We start from the raw sequence: 21,586 nt of genomic DNA on the forward strand, positions 1-21,586 counted from the left end.
CAATTGAACAAAACACGACTTTTACTACCAGTGATTTAGATATTGGTATTTTCTAAAATATTTTAATGCTTCTGTTAACCATGTTTATGGCCAACACAAAAGCAGAGTGCAAAGAGCTGAGCATTTCAATGCCTACAGTGCTAAAAATATCCATGAACAGCTTGAGCACAATTTGAAGGATTAACTGTTTTAAAATCATTTAATTAATAGAGAAGACTGCTACTCTTTTGGGATCCCTGTGTTTTCATCTGTAGGAAGCATCAGAGTATCACTGGCCTCAAACTTAAATTCTGATAACATGAGAAAATTCTTATTTTTATTATTGTCTTTTAAAATCAGAATCTGGAAGCTTGCACATGGAGAGTGTTTCTGTATTTTTCAAATGTAAAACAATTCTGAAAGAACAGAAAACATGAGCATTCAGAGTGCTGTTATTGTACCCTGGTTATTCGTTATCAACTACCATTTCTTCATTAACTATTTTGTTCCTCTATCACTCAGTGATAAAGGCTTTTCTAGAGATCAGTCTTCCCCCTCCCCCCCCGACAAACTTTTCCATGCCTGCTATTTTTTGCCTTCTGATCACAGCCTACAAAGACCAAAATCCCCCACCACAGATTTCCTTCCAAATTGCAACTACATCCCCAAAACATCATGGTAGTTCTTTACTTCTATATCTAATTGCTCTAAGTTCTAATAAGCTTCAAATAAAAGTGCTGAAGGTTAAGATTAGCCCATCATTACTTTCAAAATGAACACAGTACCATTTTCCTTATTTATACATCTTGGCCTAAATTTCCTTAGGGTACAGAACTAGGCCGTGTGTTACTCTGGCATAATAAACAGTCAATGGTTCCATAAATACCAGGGTCCAGCTTCTCAGCTGATTCAAATTGACTTAAATAGAGCTAAGCAGACTGACACTAGCTGAGGAAACAGCTCTGTATATCTAATTATACACACAGCAAAAAAGTCACTAAAAGCTCTCAGTTCAGCCTATTTTACGTAATTAACTGTACAATAAAATGTTCCATGATCAAATAGCTCAGTTCCTTTGAAGTACTCACTTTCCATTTCCTTCAATAAGCACATCTAAGAAGAAATTCCTTTATATGTCCATGAACATTTGAAACTATCAGCACTAGAGGCTGCCGTTTTCTATTTTGTGCCTAATCCCAGCTACTCTGGAGAGAAAAGCAAAATCTCCAGCTGGGTGCCCTGACTGCAGAATAAGACTCTTTAAATACATAATGTTCATCAGTACAACTAAAGTCGTGTCAGTTGTGATAGAGACCAAAGCCACGTTCTCTATTTCATTCTACACAGGCCAGACTAGTGCAAAGGCTGAAAAGCTCTCAAACATGGTCTGGATTTGAACCAGTGACCTGGAGGTGAAAGGTTTGCTAAGTAACCTCCCCGGCTTCACTCTGGCTCAGTTCTTAAGTCCTCATTCTGAAAACAAAGATGCATTTATTTTAAGCTCTGTCAACTTTAGGGGTTGGGGGGAGGACAGTAATTAGCATGCCTCAGTTACATACATGGTTCATTTCTTAAACTCCTTGTCAATTCATTACTCCAATTTTTGACAAAGCAGCCTGGATTAAATCCATAAGTAAATGGATTCATGTTGTTTAGTCACTCAGATTTTAAAACACTCCAAAGGCTCAGTGCATTCCCCTACTCCTACAGGAGCTTATGTGTTATTCCCACAGACAGAATTTATTAAGTCCATTACATCATTATTTTCATAATCAAAATTTTCTACATATTTTAGCAAATTGCCTTCTAGAATCAGGGTATATGGAGTCTGAGAACTGCTAGGTTAAAATAACTTCTCTTTGGTTATCTCTGCTTTATTTCTCCCTAGAAGCCTTTAAGCCACTCACAGCAGTCCCTGACAGAATGTGCTGGAATACAATAATATGTCAATTAAGTACAGTCAAACAGCTGCTAATACTATTTCTCCAAAATGTCTTCATTATTAATGGAAAGCACTGTGGTGTGGCAACATACTAGAAGACTAACTGAAAAAGAAATTATGACCCAGTTCTATGAATAATTATATTGCATTTCCTAACATTTTCCTATCACTTTGATTAGTACAGTTGTGAAGTTCACAGATCCAATTTGACCAGAGGCCACCCAGCCAGCAAAACCCTATACTTGTCATATATTTTCATTTGATAAAGCTTCATAAATTATACACCATCTATGGCTTTACATTCATAGATGTTTTAATTAACTACTAAATATTTCTTCAGAACCACTTTCTAGAGCATTTACAAGAAAATAATCTGGAAAAAAGGTAACTGCTCTAAATGACTGTGTATGGAATTACTCACACCGGTGCTAATTAATCTAGTAAAAAACTGGGATTTGACAACTCTGGAGACTATTATAAAATATACAGCCTTTTTTGCTTGTACATCATTATGTCAAACACAGCCCAGGTGACACGTGTCTGAAAGTGGATAGCAGCTGGGGCTAGGGCTGCTTGGTGGCCTGTGTGAAATGCATGGATTGTCTCGATCCAGTTCCAAAGTGACACGCGTCACCATCACAAAAAATGCTCCAGGAGCTGGCACAAATTGACACCCTTGTTGGCAGCCTCAGCAGTGGTGCCAAAGGCTGAAGGGGGTTTGTGATTGCTCTGTTCTTTTGCTCACAGATGTTGTCATTTCTGATAATGCTAACATCTCAACACATCCACAGCCCAACACCCTTCAACCCCTTCCTCCTTGCATCCTGCCGGGCAGTGTCACTACCTTGGGCAGAAAAACAGTAAATTACCAAAATACCTTAGATGGCATATATTGACTGTTTCTAGAGATACACTCTGATTACGTTCAAATCTCATTACTTTTCTAAACAAATGTAAGTTTGAGCAGTAATGCAGTGCATAATAAACAAAAATACATCATTAAAGCATAGGACTGCTGCGTTATAGTTCAGAGATAGTAAATGGTTTGATAGCATTTCATGTTCAGTTTTGTTTTAAATAACAGCTGTCTATGCCTCTCAGTGTCCCTGCAGGAGGAAAAATCAAAGCTAATGCAGAAAAAATACTACTCCCCTCCTCCTTTCCGAAAGGAATTCTTCAACTATTCAGTCAATTCAAATCTAAAAATAACTGGAAAAAAATACTTGGAAAGAAAAAAGAATGCCTTCCTAATTGCATATTAATTGCTATATCCAATTGTAACTTTCTTTTGCACTAGCAAGTAACATCATTTGTGCCATTATAAGGCTCTCGAGAATCCTGCCAACAGAGAATGTGCATGTCAAATAATCGATTCAACCTGCCGCTTCCCACAGGGTCAATAAAGAGCAGCTGGACTTGAAATCCCTACCTAAAAACAACAGCTGCAACACAGAAGATAGACCCAGAGCAGAGGTACAGTCTTTGTTTCCTCTCTCCTGATCCAAAGCACTTAGTTAAATGCCCAGGCAATAGAGCAGAATATAAAGAGACAAGTTCACCACTCACGCAGGGGGCAAAACAGGGATAACTGAAAGGAAAAAATTGCAAAGGGAAAGAAGGTACAAATGAGGGGAGAGCAAGATGTACTGAACCTGCCAGATCCCTGTATCAGGAGTTCATTTTTACTCTATGCAACTGCTCTGGATATGTAGGACATCCAAAATCAACTTTTTCTACCAGCAAGCCTCAGAAAACCCAGTAGCTAACGATGCACTTTCAAGGTCTGTTGCAGCTTTCCCTTTCAACTAGGCTATCTGGGAACTAAGAAACTGGATCAAATAGTTTCTCAGCACTTCACTCCTGAAGTTCCCACAATACTCTAGGTAAAAGACAGTGTCAGCGTACCTTGCTCCTGCTTACTCCCAGTCCTGACCAAAGAGAAAAAACCATACACACACTGCATGGCTATCCACGGCTCAACATCTGCCCTCTTTTGCCAGGCCTAAGTTCATCAGACCACAGCAGGATCCCTTTTTCCCACATACAAAATATAGAAGGTGACCATAAATTGGCAATAAAGACAGGTTACTGACCTTTTTCGTGGAAATCCCAGTTCACTGAGCAATCTGGCATTGAAGCAATATTTATATTTGTTATTATCTGTCTGTAAAGAATTCTTTATTCTCTTAATAGGCTCTGAAAAATCTTACAGTTACTTATTTTCCTCTCAGCTTCTGCTATTTGGAGGCATCATACAAGCTAGATTTATTTTTGTAATACCATGGCTATAAATTGCATGTGATGGGATTGTCCTTCTAATACATCCCTGTCTCAAAGTAAGCCTTGCAGAATCTGAAACACCATGCTCACAACACAAGCACTAGTAAATACACAACTATATTTTCTGTAAATACTTGTTCTTTCAACATGGGAGCAAATTCAGCCTTTCATCTACCTCCTGTAACAAACACTAACACTGCCATCATTAAAGATACTAATGCCTGCCCCTCCTCATTAGCAACTGTGATGCAAAAATTCTTTCACTGATAAAATTTAGGAGAGCTTTGAGGACTAGTGTTAGACTATAGAAACTTACCCTCTGGATTTACACTCAGAGCTTTGAATTACAAGTATCTTTGATCATCTGCAATATTGCAGTTTCTTATATATGCAGCTCCACCTTGCTAATAGGAGCTTCAGTACCAACAACATGCCAGGCACTTTCCAAATTCCCATGAAGACTTGGACCCCATCCTGAGGAGCATACAGGCATAAGCAACCAGTAGTTATAATGAGATTTTTATTCTCATATGATACACCCCATAAAAAACACACTGGAAAAAAATGCCTAGGGTATTCTACAAATATAAGTATGCATATTAGTTAGATATTGCACTTATGTTATATAAAACTGTGTCAATGTTCCTATAATGCAACAAAAATCAAGGGCAGTTGTGCCTCAACTGTCTAAAGGGAAATATATTTGCTTTGTAAATATTAATGAACTTAATATGGTGTCTGCAGGGAGAGATTTTAACAGGGAACTCAGAGCAGCAAGGCAACAGAGTCACAGTGAAAGTCAGTAGGACTAAAGCATGTAATTTCTACTGTGCCTTTTGAAACATTTCCCCATCATGAGGTTATCATCATACAGATCATATATTATTAGTATGCAGTCCCAAAGGAAGATGATTGTTTAAATGTCCACAGGGAAGAGGTTATCATCTGACAGATATCAAGATTAAACTCAGGGGAGTCAAAGTGCTATGTGATAAGTTTCTTTCATATTAGGGCAAGGTTTGTGCATTCACTTCAAAACAGTAAACAGCAGTGCAAGTTCAAAGACGTTTTCCACACATGGAAAAGACACTTGACATGCACTCCTGCAAAACAAGGTGAAAGTAAAAAGAATTAAATACACCGTATTTTAGCAATAAAACAATAGTTATACATTAACATCTCAACTAAAAGGATAAGACTATGAATACGCAAATAGAAGACTAAGGCTTTTTAACCTTTTGACTTATAAAACCCAAAGGGACTTTAAATGAAAGGTGAAATTTCCAGCAGAAGAGGCTGAAAGTCACATATAAAACCCTCTCCCCCAGCCTGAGAACATGTAGCTGGATTGAGGCTTAAAGATACAGTCCCTTGTAAGTGTGTGGAAAAGCTGGATGGAAGAAGTTAGAAAAGAATGCAGAACCTGAAAAATCCCTTCCTCACACCTCATCAAATCCAGGACATTTGGAGATGGGCTCATGAAAGGCCCTAGTTTCTTGCAAGGAAGAGAAAACAGAGCTATACCTATCCCCCTGGATTTCTTGTGCATTGATCATGTGGATGAACATGTAGCAGCTGGTTCTTAGGATTTTATTTCAGACTGCAGTACTAAAGAGTACAGCAGTATATTAGCATGTGGTATTTTCAGTCTAATAGCAAAGATAAGACAAATATACGGGCTCAGAAAAATTCAATATTCCTGGTTCAGAAAAGCATCCCAAATTCAGTTCTGGTAATATAAAATGCACTCCTGAATCAGGATGAAGACAGACAGAAAAGCAGAGAAATATGGGCAACTCCAGCCTGGTTATTTACACGGCATAACTGCAAGTCAAATCTGTGCTCTATGCCATGGTGACTTTCACTTCAACTGTAAAATTATACTGCTTTTAAACCTGCTTAATTCTGCTTTAACCCTCAGCTAGTATTTATCATCTTGACCACTGATTGTTTTCCAGTTATTTTACTAGTCCCAAAGTACATTCCTTTTTTTTAATGTATAAAAAGAAAATAAGACTTCAATACATGAATCCAATTTAGATTTAGTAGCTGTAAACAGCCTATGCTAGTAAAATTAACCTTCACTCTGTTATCTCATGAGAGATCAGGTTAGAAGCAAGGTGAGAACCTGAGCAAGCCTTTTTGTAGTCTTTGTTCAAAAACTCTTCTCAGAAAGCACTGTTTATACCTACTGAAGAATTTCGTAGCTCACCTAATTTATTCTCCATTTTTTTATTAATCCCAAATAAATGAAAGAATCACATAATCTGTCCTGAAGTCTAAGTAGGAAGGTGATACACAGCCTTAAACTCTGCTCATGTTTAAATTTAAGCCAGTTGTTCTTTATTAATAATCAGGTATTTTATCTTAGAAGCCCACCAGTCATTCCCATGCTTCCACAGGTTCTTATTGTCAATGCTCCCCACATCCACAGTGCGCTTCTCATCTGTTCTGTCATTTCATACATAATAGACAGACCCATTTTTCACCTTCCCAGGAATACAGTATGATACAGAACCTCTGAAGTATGTGGCCAATATCATCTAACCTATTAAATGTCAGAATCATATATCTCAAACTACATGTCAAGATGCTGTAGTCTAGCAGCAATAAACTCATTTTGTTCCTCACAGGGAATGCACTCCGGCTGTAAGAATCCACACTGGTTTCCTTCCATATAGATATGATTATGACCTACTGTTGATGGCTAACATGCTCGGAGATGATGGTAGGAGTTGGCCAGATAAAATCTCAGATGGGAAGATGGAATAAAACGTAACAAAATATTCCCTTTATAGTTAGCTAGCTTGTACCAGTTTGGTCCCTTGCAGGGTGATCTGATGCTTGCTCCAGTATGAGACTTGCCTAATGTATTTTTGTATTTTATTATTATTTCACCTTCACATGCATGCTGGACACTCTGCTTTGGGGAAAATTGCTGGCAACAGAACTGAATTTAAATCAAACAGAAGGGGCAGCTTTCCAGAAGCAAAACAGCTATGTGAATTTATTAGAAACAGAACACCAAAAAGCAGACATCGTACGCTCTTCAGGATGCCAGGAAAGTGCCAGCAAAACAAAGCATGTGCTCTTGGCTCCTGTGGAAGGGCCACTGCCCATGCCAGCAGAGTGGTTTCACTTGGCAATGCATTGTGCGCTGCGGCTGGGCAGGCAGCGCAGCCGTCAGCTGGTAGCCGTCCGCCCTGACTGCTGGTGCTTCCAGCACATGCTGGGCTGCACAGCTAAAGCACCTCCAGGGCACTCGGAGAGGCCCAGGTCACATGGGTTTCTCATCTGCAAAGACGGATGAGCATATCACCTGAGAGTCAGTTCAGAGAACTGAAAACCCTGCAGCCAAACGAAATCCCCAAATCAAAGACATCCTCTGTAGGCTACGGCTGTGGAGCAGGAGGCTGAGCGCTAGGCTCCCTGCCCCAAGGCCGAACCAAAAGGACCCTCCCCTGGTTTATGCCAGCTGATGAGGCCTGGGTGGCTGACTGGCATCAGGGACAGACTTCATCTGGCCATGTGGTTTATCTGCTGCTGGCGACTGCCTGGCCATACCCCTCCTCTACAGACAGCTTCCACTGTGAGCCTCCCAAAACTCTGTCTTCACAATGGAAGCCTCCTTGCAAACCTCCACAGAGCAAAAGGCAAAACTTCTCCTGCCTTTCCTTCCTCTTACTCCGTCTCAGCTCAATTCCTGCTAAGATCCAGCTGTAATCCACAGATACAGTTCAGTGGGATGCGAAAGTATAGCAAAACATAAATCACAGCAGACTTATTAATATGAAGAGCTCAGAAGCAAAACAAAGATTGTAACAGCAATTTCTCTGTTACTCATGAAGCATGTTATCCATGCTAGAACTACAAGGATGGCTATTCCTCTTTTCTTTGTCTATTTATTCCTATGTACCCATGGGGTGAGGAGCACAAGCCGATTATAAGAAAAGAGTCTCCAGAAGGGTAGCAACGATAACTGAATCTTCCCAAAACGAAGGCTGGACCTCTTCTGCGTTGGGCTGATTTGACAAGCCAGTTGAAATTATTGGAATTTCTGGCTGAAAGCCAGCACTGAAATAAAGGTACGTTATCATGATGCTTTTTGTCATGCAAGAAGTAACAGGAAAGAAAAAAAAAGTAATATTGTTTCTTTTTGTTTTTCAAGGTCTTTTCACACAGCTCACTACAGTACCCAGGCCCCTCCAAACGTACATGTATCAGGAGGAAAAAAAAATCGAAGAAACAAGACAAATCTCACCCCTAAACTAGTGACAATTTTGTTAATTTAGCTACACACCTATAGAAGCTATTCACATTCCTGTTATCATAACTGCCATTAAATTGTAAGGATAAAAAGAATAAATGCTTTGACAAATTGCATGCGGAGACCTGTCTTGTATTAGTGACACTCATTAGCTGTAATGGAGTTACAGGAGTCATTATTTATGCAGTACACTAAGTGTATATAAACCTTTGCAAAGATATATTTATTGAAGACATCTACACTATGCACAGAAGTGGATTTCCTTGATCCTCAGCAAATTTTAGGAGGAATGGCTGACAGGAAGCCATGTTTCCTCCCCCCCCCCCAATTTTTATTTGGGTCACAAATGAGTAACTCAGAAACCAGTCACATGGGACATCGGTCACATGGAACATTCACAGCAATCAAGAGTTTTAACATATCTTTCCAAGAAGGATGCCTTCCTGCCTTTCTCTCAATAGCTGTATCAAAAATTACAAAAGCTTTTTAACTTTAATAAAGTATCATGTGTAATGAATATGGGCTTTGCTTTGCTTTATCAGCCTTCTACCTAAATAGCAGTCTGAAGAATATATAAGAAAGCATTGCTGCCTTGGCAGCTTACTTATCATTTCAGAAAATGACTTGTCTGTTGGGATGATAGTTAGGTTTGGGCTTTGGGGACAGCAGTGAATCTCTTTGAGTCCAGTGAGAGAGCAGCTACACAAAGCAAGTAAATCATTTTAATTTTGTACAAGTTGAAAAGCATTTTTTCCTCGACTTCAGCTAGATGACAGTGGCATGATGGCTGATTTTCATTTCAATCAGAGCAGCATATGATTACCACCTAATTAGAATGCAGAAATAGAAAGGACATCATTTTTTAACCTACCCAAGAGAATGTTGCTGGGGGAGGGGAGGAGATTATGTTAATCAAATGATACTGGCATATAAGAGCTACCAAAATAGCCATCTGAATTTTTATCAGCACCCTTACTGTCCTTGAGGATCTGTCAGTGGCTTCAATCGAAACTTGTATTTTCAGAGCTTTATTTCTGAGTAATAAATATACTTTAAAATAAATACATGTCACTGCAGGCCCAAACTTGCCATAGAAGATATCACCTTAGGCATAAATACATATACTTTTTTCAAAATTACACCTAGTTTTGTTGACAACTGTGAAACTGTAAGCATGAAAACTACCCAAGCAAAAATAAAAGTAATACTGTCTTAGGGGGAGTTTTTTGCATTAGGGTTTGGGTTTTTTTTAAATAATTGCTTTCATTAATTAAATATTGTCAGCTAGCTACTCCACTCCTTTTTGGAATAAACGTAGAAACATAGCTGCTCTGCCTAGGGGAATATAACTGAGGTTACGTTAAAGCAAACTGCATCAGACAACATTTTCCAAGACACACTGTCTCCATCTGCACCCTTCCGTAGAGATAAAGACAAGACCTCATCTCAAGATGCCACTTTGTTTAATTGCCTCTGAAGATGAAGAGCCAAAATTAAGTTGCCAAGACCACCAAAAGGAGGGGGGAAGATATTAAAAACAACAACAAAAAATTAATAATGAAATGATCTTTCAGGCAGTCTGCAGAAATAGTGAATTGGGTTGCCCTGATGTTTTCATGGGCTCAGGAGGTAAAAGCAACTTTTCGTTAGCTGCCCGACCCGATTTTGAAGGGAAGGACATGAGAAATGTTCCTACCCTGCTGTCTTACACCTGCTAGGTATATGCCTATGTAACATAACACTGCATAGCATAGATACTGCCAGACTTAATGTGGTACCCAAATGGATACCATGGGGTGCCATGCTTACCTGCAGAGAGCTACACATGACACAAAGTTGTGATCATGTTAGTTTAACCCAAAATAAAGCTCTAGTGCTTTTAAACACTCGCTGAGGCACACCTGCACTACCCTGCCTTGTGCAATAGAGAACAGTGGCAACTCCCTTTGCTCTGTCCTCCCAGGCAGTGGCTGTCCAGCAGGACATCGACCTCTCTCCAAACTAGGCTCCAGTACCAAGCGCCATTTTAGGTGCTTGCGATATCCTGCCTGGCACACAGATATCCCTCTGGAGGCCAATGGCTCTCCTGTGGGTCCTGTGACATATCTGTCAGCCCATGCAGCAGTCCTGTCCTCCCTCAGGCACCTAAGACCAGTGCTCTATTTATTTCAGCAACAATAACTTTTTGAGCTGTCTCAAGCAGGCTTAGGCCTGGGAGGCCAACATACAGCGCAGCTGGTTGAAGTCCTGCTGGACCTCTCAGCTGCATCTTACACTTGAGGAAGCTGCTCCCTCACTGCCTTGCTCTGGCCCATCCTGACCAGGAGACACCACCTGCTTACCATAGCATCAGGGCACTGAGCTCCCTGAGGACAAGGAAGACAGTATAATCCCTGAAGCTCTGCTTTCTCATCACAGATCTTCCCTTCCTCAAATTTCTACATACCCTCCCCATCCCTAGTAACTCAATTGCTCACGCAGGTTTTATCAGCAGGATAAAAGCCCCTCCAGTCACATCCACGGTCCTGTTGCAGGGAGCATTTCCCCAGCTTTCCCTGCTCTCATACACCCACAGCTCCTGCTGACGAGGCAAGGCCAGCCCAATCCCTGCATGCTACGAAGGCAGAAGTCCATACGGGAATCAGTGCACAGGAAAGGTAATTCCACTTTAATTATCTCAGTAGTGGAAAATATCACCATGATTTGGATGAAGCACAGTACAATATGAAGCACAGGTGCAGAGCACCCATGTTGTGGTGTGCCTAACTTGACAAGCCAGGTGTTTCCTCCTGAAAATTTTTATCATGAAGAGTATAGCAAGTGTGATCCTGCCCCCACCCCAACCTCCCCCAAAAAACGAGTTCCACTAATTTCAGCTGTAGCAAGATTTTGCTCATCCTGTTTTGCTGGAAACATACAAAATTTTTTTGGCAGTGGGATGATGCATAACTACTTGCTAAAAAACACAGGGACCTAAATCCCATGTACTTCAGGCAAAATAAGAAAAAGTCTCTCTTCAGTAATGATTCTAATGAAAAGGAATCAGGAATGTATTGATTTATTTTCCATTTATGTGCTTTTAATCTGCATCAATTATTTTGATGGAACGTATATTGCAATCGCACTTTCCTGGTTGTTGTTCTGCTGGGGTGCGTAATAAATGTTGTGAGATATTGTGCAAGAGAAAGAACAATACTTTGAACTAAATGTGCTGTTAAATTAAAGTCTTTTCTTGGGCAGTGAAAAAGTCCTGAGGCTTTTCATGTCACTAACATAAGGTAAGGCATACAGTGAGCATTTTTTATTTTTCACCCTTCTGAGAAACATAGCATGGTACTGAAGTAAAAGCAAATAACAATTTCTAATGTTGCAAATGTTTGAAGATAACCACCAAAAAAACCCAAACACAACCCTCTCCCCACTGCCCCCAAAAATGTAGGGGGGTCCAGTATTTAAAGGTGTCACAATTCTTTTGTGATACCATTATGGGAAATCAGGTGGCAATATCTCAAGCCTTGCCAAATTATCCCACAAAGAAGCATTCTGAACTGTTCAAAGGGCTTAATGTGCATTTTTAAATGAATCCCAGTGTATAATTTCCTAAAGGATGGGATCCAATTCTATTTTGTGCTCTGAAGAATTCTATTAAACCTCTAAAGCACTTTGTGAAATGTGAAAATGCAGTTTGCTAAAGAGATAGCCTAGGTGGTCTGCAGTAAATTAACCAGTACTGCTGACTGTGGCCATTCTTGTGAGTTTGCTCCAAGGGATTTCTACATTTACAGTATAACACCATTTACCAGCTTCTAAACTAGATTCGCCCTCTGGCTGCAAGTCAGCAGACCTTGGTGTAAAACATGGCCACAAATTAGTGTGACTAAGAGTTGCATTTCAAGACCAGAACAGTGATGCATGTTATATACAACTAAGTCCAAACCATTACTTACAATGCTGTTGTTTTCCCTAGTGGACTTTATGTAGTTAAGTTTTAGGCTGCTAGACTATGATGGCTGCTGCCCTGCCTAAGCTGGTGTTCTGTGTTCAGTAAATTACAATAGATCGCTCTCTGTGTTGCTTTGTAACAATTAACCTCAGAAAGGAGCTAATGCCATTCGCATGGTAATGAGACATTCATCTGAGCGACACTGGAGTTAAGCATGCTAATAAGTTTTAATGCAAACACCTGAGGGGTCAAGCACAACCATGGACTTGGATAAGAAAACCTTTTATTAAATGCAAATCACTTTTCTTGTAAATACTATGATGGAGAACTTCGTAGGACTCTAACACAGCTTGCAAGAATGGAATCATTTAGGTTATATTTTCAGGCCCCCAGGCTGACTAAGGAATATAGCCACTGATATATTTATATTTTGAATTAATATCAGTGTGGATAAAATCTTCATTATAGCATAAAAGGAGAGAAGTACTACAGGAAGGTAGAGAGGAAAAAACAACAATATTGCCTTATCTTTCACAAATTTGTCACAGTTTCCTGGGATGCAGGAAGGCAGATAAGACACTGCTGCTGTAGAGCACAACAAAAGACTTACAAATTTGTCAGGTTTCCATCTTATTCACCAATCTGTTTTTGCAAAGTGTACTGTTGTGTAGGCAAATTTCCTAGTGAGCAGGCTATCATTTTGGTCTCTATCTTGCACTAAAACTTCTTGAATTCATTCCATCAAATCACATTCTACACTCAAAGAGTTTGAGATCTTAGTTAGGACAACCAGGACCAAACATACCAAGGGGATAACTGGCTGCCAAACATGTCTGGGACTAAAGGAGCAGAACCTTCTCAAAGGCAAGGCAGATTGCACAAAAAGGAACGAAGGGAAGAAACAGACTGAGTCATTTAACTCTGGCAGAGCCAAGTGCAGGAGGCCTCTTTTGTTCAGGAGAGGCTGTTAGCAGGACACACTGACTCATTTTGACAGCACAGCCAGTGTCAGGGGAGTGGTTCTGGTTAGTGATAACAGGAGTGAAACATGGGCAGCCCTCTGAAAAGTTGGCCTCGTGGCAAATCATTAGAGGTTTTGCTCCTGGATTAGAACATGTGAATTTAAATATCCAGTGGGTGTAGTGGGAATTGCTCTATCTTTATGAAAGAAGTTTATAGAAAGGACTATATCATACAGTTATCTGCAGTAAGGGGAGGCTATATTGTTGAGATACAGAAAGTCCCTTTCATTTCCGTTGCTGTATGATGAGGTACTTTTGGGAAAAGTTTGGGTGATGTATAATATTACTACTCAAAGCCCAAAATCTAATCCAAAGGAGTAAGTGTACACAATATAAAATGGATCAGATTGACACCTGGCACAAAGCTACGTCAATTCATTTAAACCAGATGAACTACGGTCACCTTGCCAATATGCATTAAGTGACAGCAACCCCAAAACTATGCTTCTCAAAGATGCCTTTCACTGCATAAGTTACTGCTACCTTCAACAGAATTGTTAAGTATTTTTATTTTGCTGCTGACCTGTTTATGACATGTAAGACATGCTAGTATGCTATAGTCTCAAACTCAAGCCAGTAGGTTGCAGAAAAACCTTACGAAGAGGGAAAGCTTTGTACAAGAAAGTACAAAGCTATGTATAACTGGACCCTCAAAACGTATCTAGACTGAAATCTAGTACTCCCTTCAAAAACGAACAAAAGCTCTTGGGGATTAGCTCTGCATTGTCATATTCACAGATATGTATTAATATGTATTAATTGCATCAAACGCATCATACGTACGTCTTCAAGTGCATCAAATAGCATGGGACCTCAACTTGGTGAATGTGGGATTCAGGAAGTTGGGAAACATTTAATATAACAACTACTAGCTATACTAGTCCAAATTCAAAAAACAGCTGTGATGTAAAATCAGTAGGATAACTCTTAACAATTGTTTTGTAGTCAGGATAGCCTGGGCTCCTTCCACTGTCCAAACATTGTAAACTACAGCTACTTATTTAAAAAGAATTCAGATTAAATTGGAGTTTGTGGGGAACAAGACAGGCAGTATAGAGCTAGGCAGCCAAGGAGGCCAAGAATTAGAAGGGAATTTGTTACAGAGAGTGAGAAAGAAGGAATCATGCATATTCAGTGTTCATAGTTTACACTGATCTGCGTGCACCATAAAAAAAAATAAATACAGTGGCATTTTGCAAACACAGGTCAAAATACATAAAAAAATTATTATAACTCAGATAAGAGTCATGAACATATATGACAAACACTGTCACTTCAATCACTAACTGCTATGAACCTCCAGTCTTCTTCCAAAACAGACCTGGAGCTTTCCAAGAACAAGGGCAAGAACTCATTTGAAGTCTATGGAGGGAACCAGAAAAACGTGGAAGCAACACACTAACTGAAAGAAAGAGGGAAAGGTGACAAGCAGGGCATATGAGTTTCCAGGCCAGAAGCAGAAAAAAGGAGAAAAAGGGAAGACTCAAAGTGCATTGAAAGTGGAAGTTGTCTTATAGTTGAGAAGCAATGGCTGAACCATAGAGCAAAATACCTCAGAAAATAGCGTTCATTGAGAAAACTTCTACACTTTTGATAGGCAGTCTACCAAATGAAGTCAGGTTTTTTGTAACACCACTAAGAGAAAAGTAATTAAGGGGTGTATATACAATACATACTCAGCCTTTGAGGAAGAAAAGCTTACTTCTGGAGCATAAAAAAAAGATTTTTAGCCTATTTTTTAAATTATGTGGTAAAATTGCAACTAAGAGAAATTTTAAGATGGCGAAGCAGCACATACATAGACCTTCTAGCCTTACACTTAAGGGTTAAAATTACATACTAACAGACTAGATTCCCAAAATGTAAGCCTAGAGCTAGGCTGATGATACTTAGGCACCTAGTGTGTTAACGAAGACTGAAGACCATCCATCCACAACTCCTGCTTCACTGCTCAGATCTCTAAGTCACAGGAAGCTACCAAGTGCTCAGTGCTACAAAGAACCAGTGTCCAAACATGTATGCAATCCTTAGTGTACCTTCAGGTTTTAAAACCTCAACTTACCATTCAAATCGCATCGTAGTATTTCCTTTCAGTTCAAAGTTGGTAAAAACCAAAACATACCACATAAAACTGCTAAATTCATACCCTCACATATCAGATTCTTGTGAGAAAAAGGCCCCCTGAATATATTGCTAGAGGAGAAATACTACTAATTATGTCCCTGTATCCAGTGCTTCTCCACTGGATGCTTTGTCAAATACTTTCAGACAAAAATACTGAACAACTCTAGCCGTCTGAAATCTGCTGGCTGTCATCATGAGGAAACAGACACATCATGATTGTTTTATTTGCTCTGTCACTTCTTTGTTGCATTTCTCCAACTCAACACTAGGAACTATCAGCCTGCTAAGAACTCAAAACAGAGAAAAGACAAAAACTAGAAAGGGGAGATATGGAGATCATTCTGTTGAAAGCATTTTTTTTGTCTTTTAAGCATAATCACCATCACATTGTTACTGGAAGACAACCAGTCCCGTTAAAGATTCACAGTTGTATCATATTTAGTGAGTGTTCCAGGGAAAATGAACACTTAACTGTAAGCAAACCAAAAATTTATGAAACCAGAAAATATTATCATACAGCTCTTTACTGTAAAGTGACCTCTAGAACGCCACCGACCTTTGGTGGCTGTTTTCACTGACAACTGTAACATACATTTCCTTTCCAAGAATCTCCTCAATATTACATGAAAACTCTGATGCTCAGAAACAGTTTAGGAAGAGAATAGTCTTTTACTTTGCCAGGAAAGACTACAATGCACAGGAAATGCACAGTATGGTTTCAAACAAAGGTATTTCCCTTCAACTCCAGTGTAGCTTTTATAGATAACAATCCTCCCTTGGCTATATTGTCCTGACCCGATTTCACTGGTCTTAAGACGAAATAATAGAAGACTTTGAGGCTCAAGCCTATGTTTATTAGTTTCACAGTTCTGGAGTCAAAGACCATAACCTTAAACAGAAATTTGGGAAATTTCTATTTTATTCCATACCTCATTATGATTCTTGCTTAACCACTCCTTAATAGTGTTAAGGGCAATGACAGCAGCAGGCTCATTTGGAAAACCTAAAGAGAGAAGAAATGAGAGATAAACAAAAGGCATACATTTTTCTACACATATAAGAAAACAAAAATCTGGATTTCCACCCCCCACACCATTTTCTGGACTATTTTGGGATTACAGCTGGTCAACTCCCTTCTTCACAGGTTTGTATAAAGGTTTTAGGTTACACCAATTACTTCCCCCCCCAGTTAAACAAATTGAAAATAGGGCCAGTGATGTTTTATGGGATTTTTTTTGTTTTTCAACTCTTGTTGGGAAAGCTCCACTGCTCAGGAAATATAGAAGCAATAGAGAGCTATACATGTGTCATACTAGGCAGGCAACAATGTATCGCATATATCACAGTAACAAATACTAGGCTTACATTTCATGGCATGCAAGAAAAAAATCAGACGTTTCTTAAGGCTTGCTTTCTTTAATGCATCTGTCAGCAAAACTATACAACACTATGACCCCAGTGCCATAGGCCTTATAAGGATAGAAATGGTTGAGTTAGAAATCTCTTAATTTATGACCTAAAACATAATGAACAACTTTGGAAATTAAGGAATTCATGAAGCATAAGCGTATGAATTTAAAGCCTGATGTTGCATGATATACTAGCAATAGTAACTCCCCCCAGCACTAAACAATATCAGAAATCTTTCCAGGGATACAGACTTTTTGCTTTGATGGTCTCTATCTATCAAATCTAAAGAAGCTTTCATTACTTAGGCAGCCTTAATTTAATTTTCCTTTAAATTCCTAACTTGAGGGCAGCAAATCATTTTTGTGAGGATTTAAAAATAAAAACCCATAAGCTGTACGAATAGCTCTCAGTAGGTTAGATTAATAGAACAGTCTTTGAAGAGGTGGAGCTGCAGGCACAGCATACAAGGAAGCAACGGGGCTAGACAGAAACAGTCATGAAATTTGGCATACAGCTGTGTACATATAGCCTTTTTTAGATCATACATCACCCTTGCACCATAAACTGAAATGCAGACACTGCAAAAATTAGTAGATGTGTCCAGCTTTTTGACCTGGCACGTTATCCTCCAGACTCGCATCTTCTTTAACCCTTTTTCAGGACTTGTGCACTGCTAGATTAGAAAAAAAAAACCCAACAAAATCCTTCCACCCTGAGTCACATCCCCAAAACATTACTCCCTGGACTCTGCCATGATTTTGTCCAGCAGCATGTGTACTGTTTTGAAGAGATAGATGACAACTATCCAGCAAGACTAGCAAGTAAAAGAGTCAATGTTTGGGGTAATACTGACATTCAGCATGTGTTTCCTTTACACACATTTCTCAATAAAGTATATTTTTAAATTTTTTGAAATTTTTTTTCCAGGTCCAAGATGGAAAATTAGCTAAGATCCTACAAGTGTTACTGTGAATACCATCCACTGCTGCTGGGAAAATATATTCTTAGGACATTTAATAACACTGCTGATATCATCAAGGCATATTTCTTGTGACACAAACTAATGAGCACTAACAAAACCCAAAGCAGGCACTTCCAACAGCCTCATTTTCATCATGTAAAATAACAGACCTCTAAGCAGACCGTCTGCTCAAATTAGTAATATTCTATCTAACAAAATGGGACTTTGTAACATAGAAATTCTGTACCCTGAGTGTGGTAGATCTGCCTGGACATACAATGAACGCCATGCAGAGGGACAAATGCATATTTCAGACAACTGATACACCATTGTTTACGTACTGAATGGTTTATTTTTAGAACAATTCTCCCTCCAGCAAGATTAACTTTTCAGGCTTGTTTTTCACTCCCTTGCAGCAGGGTATTTGCCCAAAACTGTGATAAAGCCCCGATGATTTTATAGAATCTCTCCATAAATTGTACATTATTTAGAAAACTGCTGTCATACTAACCATCTTAAATAGAAGCTTATCTAGAAAACTGGTGTTCAATTACTCCTAAGTAACCACAATGTAAAGGAAATAGTTCAGCAACCAAAATAAAAAGCCTTTAATTCTGTGTATGATTTCAGAAAATATCTTGAAATCTATGGAAGTCTTTTATGACATCTTATCTCCCCCTCAAAACCTAATTTGTATTTTACACACATTTTTGGTAATTTTAATGAAAGGATTACCTTATTGGCTTTATGCAGAAGCAGGATGGAATTTAGTCTCCTGTTCCATACCCTACACCAGCACAAAAGACCCTGTGTTTCTGATTCTCAAACAGAAAAACATTTTGGTTTACAGGACTGGGTTAAAGGGAGATAAAGTGAGATGGGATCTTTTTAAACACGTTTTTGTCTTGTTTTTATCTCTAAACTACATTTGTCTGCCATAGTATTTCTGGTCTGCTCCCATACATGCACCCATCCCCCTTCCCTACTTTCCTTTCAGCAAAAAAGCAATCTCAGTGAGCACGTGGGAATCAAATTACTTGAGAGAAATGAGCTCGAGGAGCCTCACAGTTAACCAACTGCTGGAGCAGCAGCTCAGGCAATTCTGGCTAAAGGCTCAATTTCACAAAAGATAAAACAGGTAAAGTAATAAGAGTGACACTGGCCCATGTTACTGCAGTGAGTGCTCCTCCAGAATACTGAAAAGGACAAGGGCACAAAAAGGCAAAGAAGCGTTAGCCATAAGGTACAGGCAAGCAGTGCCTCCGTAGGACTTCACTGGGTTTATCTGGCTGGAGAAAAGAGAAGGGTTGGCAGGTTGTATGTCATGGATAGGTGTGGGGTGAAGCGTGTACCTACCTATACACACAGGCCTCTAACTTGAACTGGGCTTCCTACATCCTCCAGTGGCAGACAACATTTTGGCAACAAATCCTGCTATACCACAAAAATGGTGCAGGCTACCTTTGGTTCCTGAAGAGCTGCTTCAGCAAGTGGGAATTTTACTGCAGCCCTCTGCATTTTGCAGTACCCGCTAATCACATCTGACCATCTATTACCAGGATCTACTCCCAACCCTTCAAGTACCGCAAATCCTAGCCACCACCTCTTGTGCCCCAATCAGTTCAGGAACTCTCCTTTAAAGTACAGTTTTATTTGTTACAGCTGATGCCACAGTGGGAGCAAGCCTGACAAGTCAGTAGGAATGAGGGTGTGCAGAAAGTCCTGCATGATCAGAAAGACGTGGTAGATAAAGGAGAGATCCCATGTGCATACATGGCCTGGGCTGAGCTTTGCTCTGCTTGTTCAACACTACCGACTCTGGAAGTATGTCAGTGTTGACCATCTCCACGTGCCTGTCCCTCTGACCATATGGGAAAAGGCTGTATTGCATCTGTGTCTCCAGAAACACTTGATACTCCAAAATCTTTGTAATTTGCTTAGAAACTGTTATGAAAACTCTCACGTCTTTGTCCAGTTGCTTCACAGCTAAACTGTCACTCTAGACAGGACAGCTGCCTTTGTATACACCTTTAGAAAAGTCACTGCCAGCTTTAACACTGACTTGGGTACCAGCATCAGCCAAGCCACAGCCAAACTTTGAAACTTCCTCTCCTCCTCTTTGTGTGTTGCTAATAGATGTATACACTACTACATTCACTCCCTAACATGAATGACTATGCCTTCATACTCCCCACTACAAAAACTCCATCCTACTACCATCACAGAAAATATACCTCATCTGAACTCTACTGCTTTTGGCATGTCCTGGCACAGATACTACCCACAGTGACAGCCTATGAAAACTTTAAAAGGTCTTCAAACTTATGAGCTTCCACACCTCTTTCTAGGACTTTACCACCTTATTCCTGGAAATTGTAACACTAACCTGAGAAATGGCTGCTGAAACAAGCAGTACACTGGGCAAGTTCTCGCAGTCATCGTGGCCATAATTTTCCAGAGAAGACATGATAAGATCTGGCAGAATTATTCTGAAATATTTGATATTAAATAAATGTACTATTTTAGAAGAGGAGAACGTGGAGGACTGAGAAAGATAGTAACTGCAGAGATACAGGTTTAAATTCCCCTTACATTTTGTATTTATTCATGGAAAGCAACTGGTAAGAATATAAGTTCCCCTGTTTCACCAATGTATGGAAAATATGCAATGAATTCCCTGTTGTTAGACACTCTAGTGTAAATGCTCAGCCTTTTGTGCGTGGGGGATTTAGCAGAGAAACATTCACACTTTTGTGAGTGTCTGTTACCATACGCCTAATTTGTCTGTGCAGTATCTGAAAAATATATACTAGAAGTTCTTCAATGAATAACAGCGCAAGAAGGATTTTGTGAGATAAAATTAACAGAAATCTATTTAAGGGGCTCCCAAATTGTATGGAGACACTGGTAGCTTTATCTGTCTCTTTTACTGTGCTCAATCCAATGTTGCATCTTATTAAAAATGTCTAATTTACAAGCAGGTAATGCCACCTCCCCATGAAAAGCCCATTAACAAAACATAAGTACTAAATAATCAACCTTTAATACGATATAGCTGAAGATAATGATAACAGATTGTATCAGTTAGGTTATAATACAAACAAGCAAATGTCAATCCAGAAAATCACTTCAGTAGCTGCAGAGGTGTTATAATTTGTCAGTTTAAGCGAGATGCCCAATGTTTTCTGTAAATCAACTCATCTTGGTAAAAAAAGGTCTGCATCTTTTTTTGTTACCACACCCTATGTAATAGACAGGTTTTTATTCATTTAAAATATGCTCCCTTCCCTAAGGTTTCTGAAAGGCTCATCACAATCTTAATATTCTTATTTGCCAGTTTTAATGGCTTCACTTTGAAGCAAATCATGAAAAGAACCAAATGCACATCAACACAAATACTCATTATGTGTTTCTCATACTTTCTCAGAAAAAAATCTACACTGGCATGTTTGTGCGTATATCAAGATGCAACATTTTGCAGACTGTTCCTGTGTTCTAAAATTCAAACCCGAGTCCCATTGTTTAATCAACATGACTGTCAAAATGTAATAACTTCCATTTATTTAGTTTATATATTTGTCAATGATGTTTAATAACATACAAAGGATGCTCTTCAAATAGTAGCTCAACAGTCACATTTTTAAACTGTGAAAGTGTA

At 39.3% G+C, this 21,586-nt stretch overlaps 1 protein-coding gene across 1 annotated transcript in view; it reads right to left on the reverse strand.

Moving 5' to 3' along the window:
- MACROD2 (MACRO domain containing 2) overlaps nucleotides 1-21,586 on the reverse strand; it is an 896,045-nt gene that overhangs the window by 244,865 nt on the left and 629,594 nt on the right. The window contains exon 8 of the mRNA XM_010574793.1: nucleotides 16,487-16,560. Coding sequence (XP_010573095.1) covers nucleotides 16,487-16,560 — 74 coding nt within the window. The remainder of the gene's footprint in view (nucleotides 1-16,486; nucleotides 16,561-21,586) is intronic.

Source organism: Haliaeetus leucocephalus, unplaced genomic scaffold (assembly GCF_000737465.1).
Source record: "Haliaeetus leucocephalus isolate CR32 unplaced genomic scaffold, Haliaeetus_leucocephalus-4.0 Scaffold450, whole genome shotgun sequence".
NCBI lineage: Eukaryota > Metazoa > Chordata > Aves > Accipitriformes > Accipitridae > Haliaeetus > Haliaeetus leucocephalus.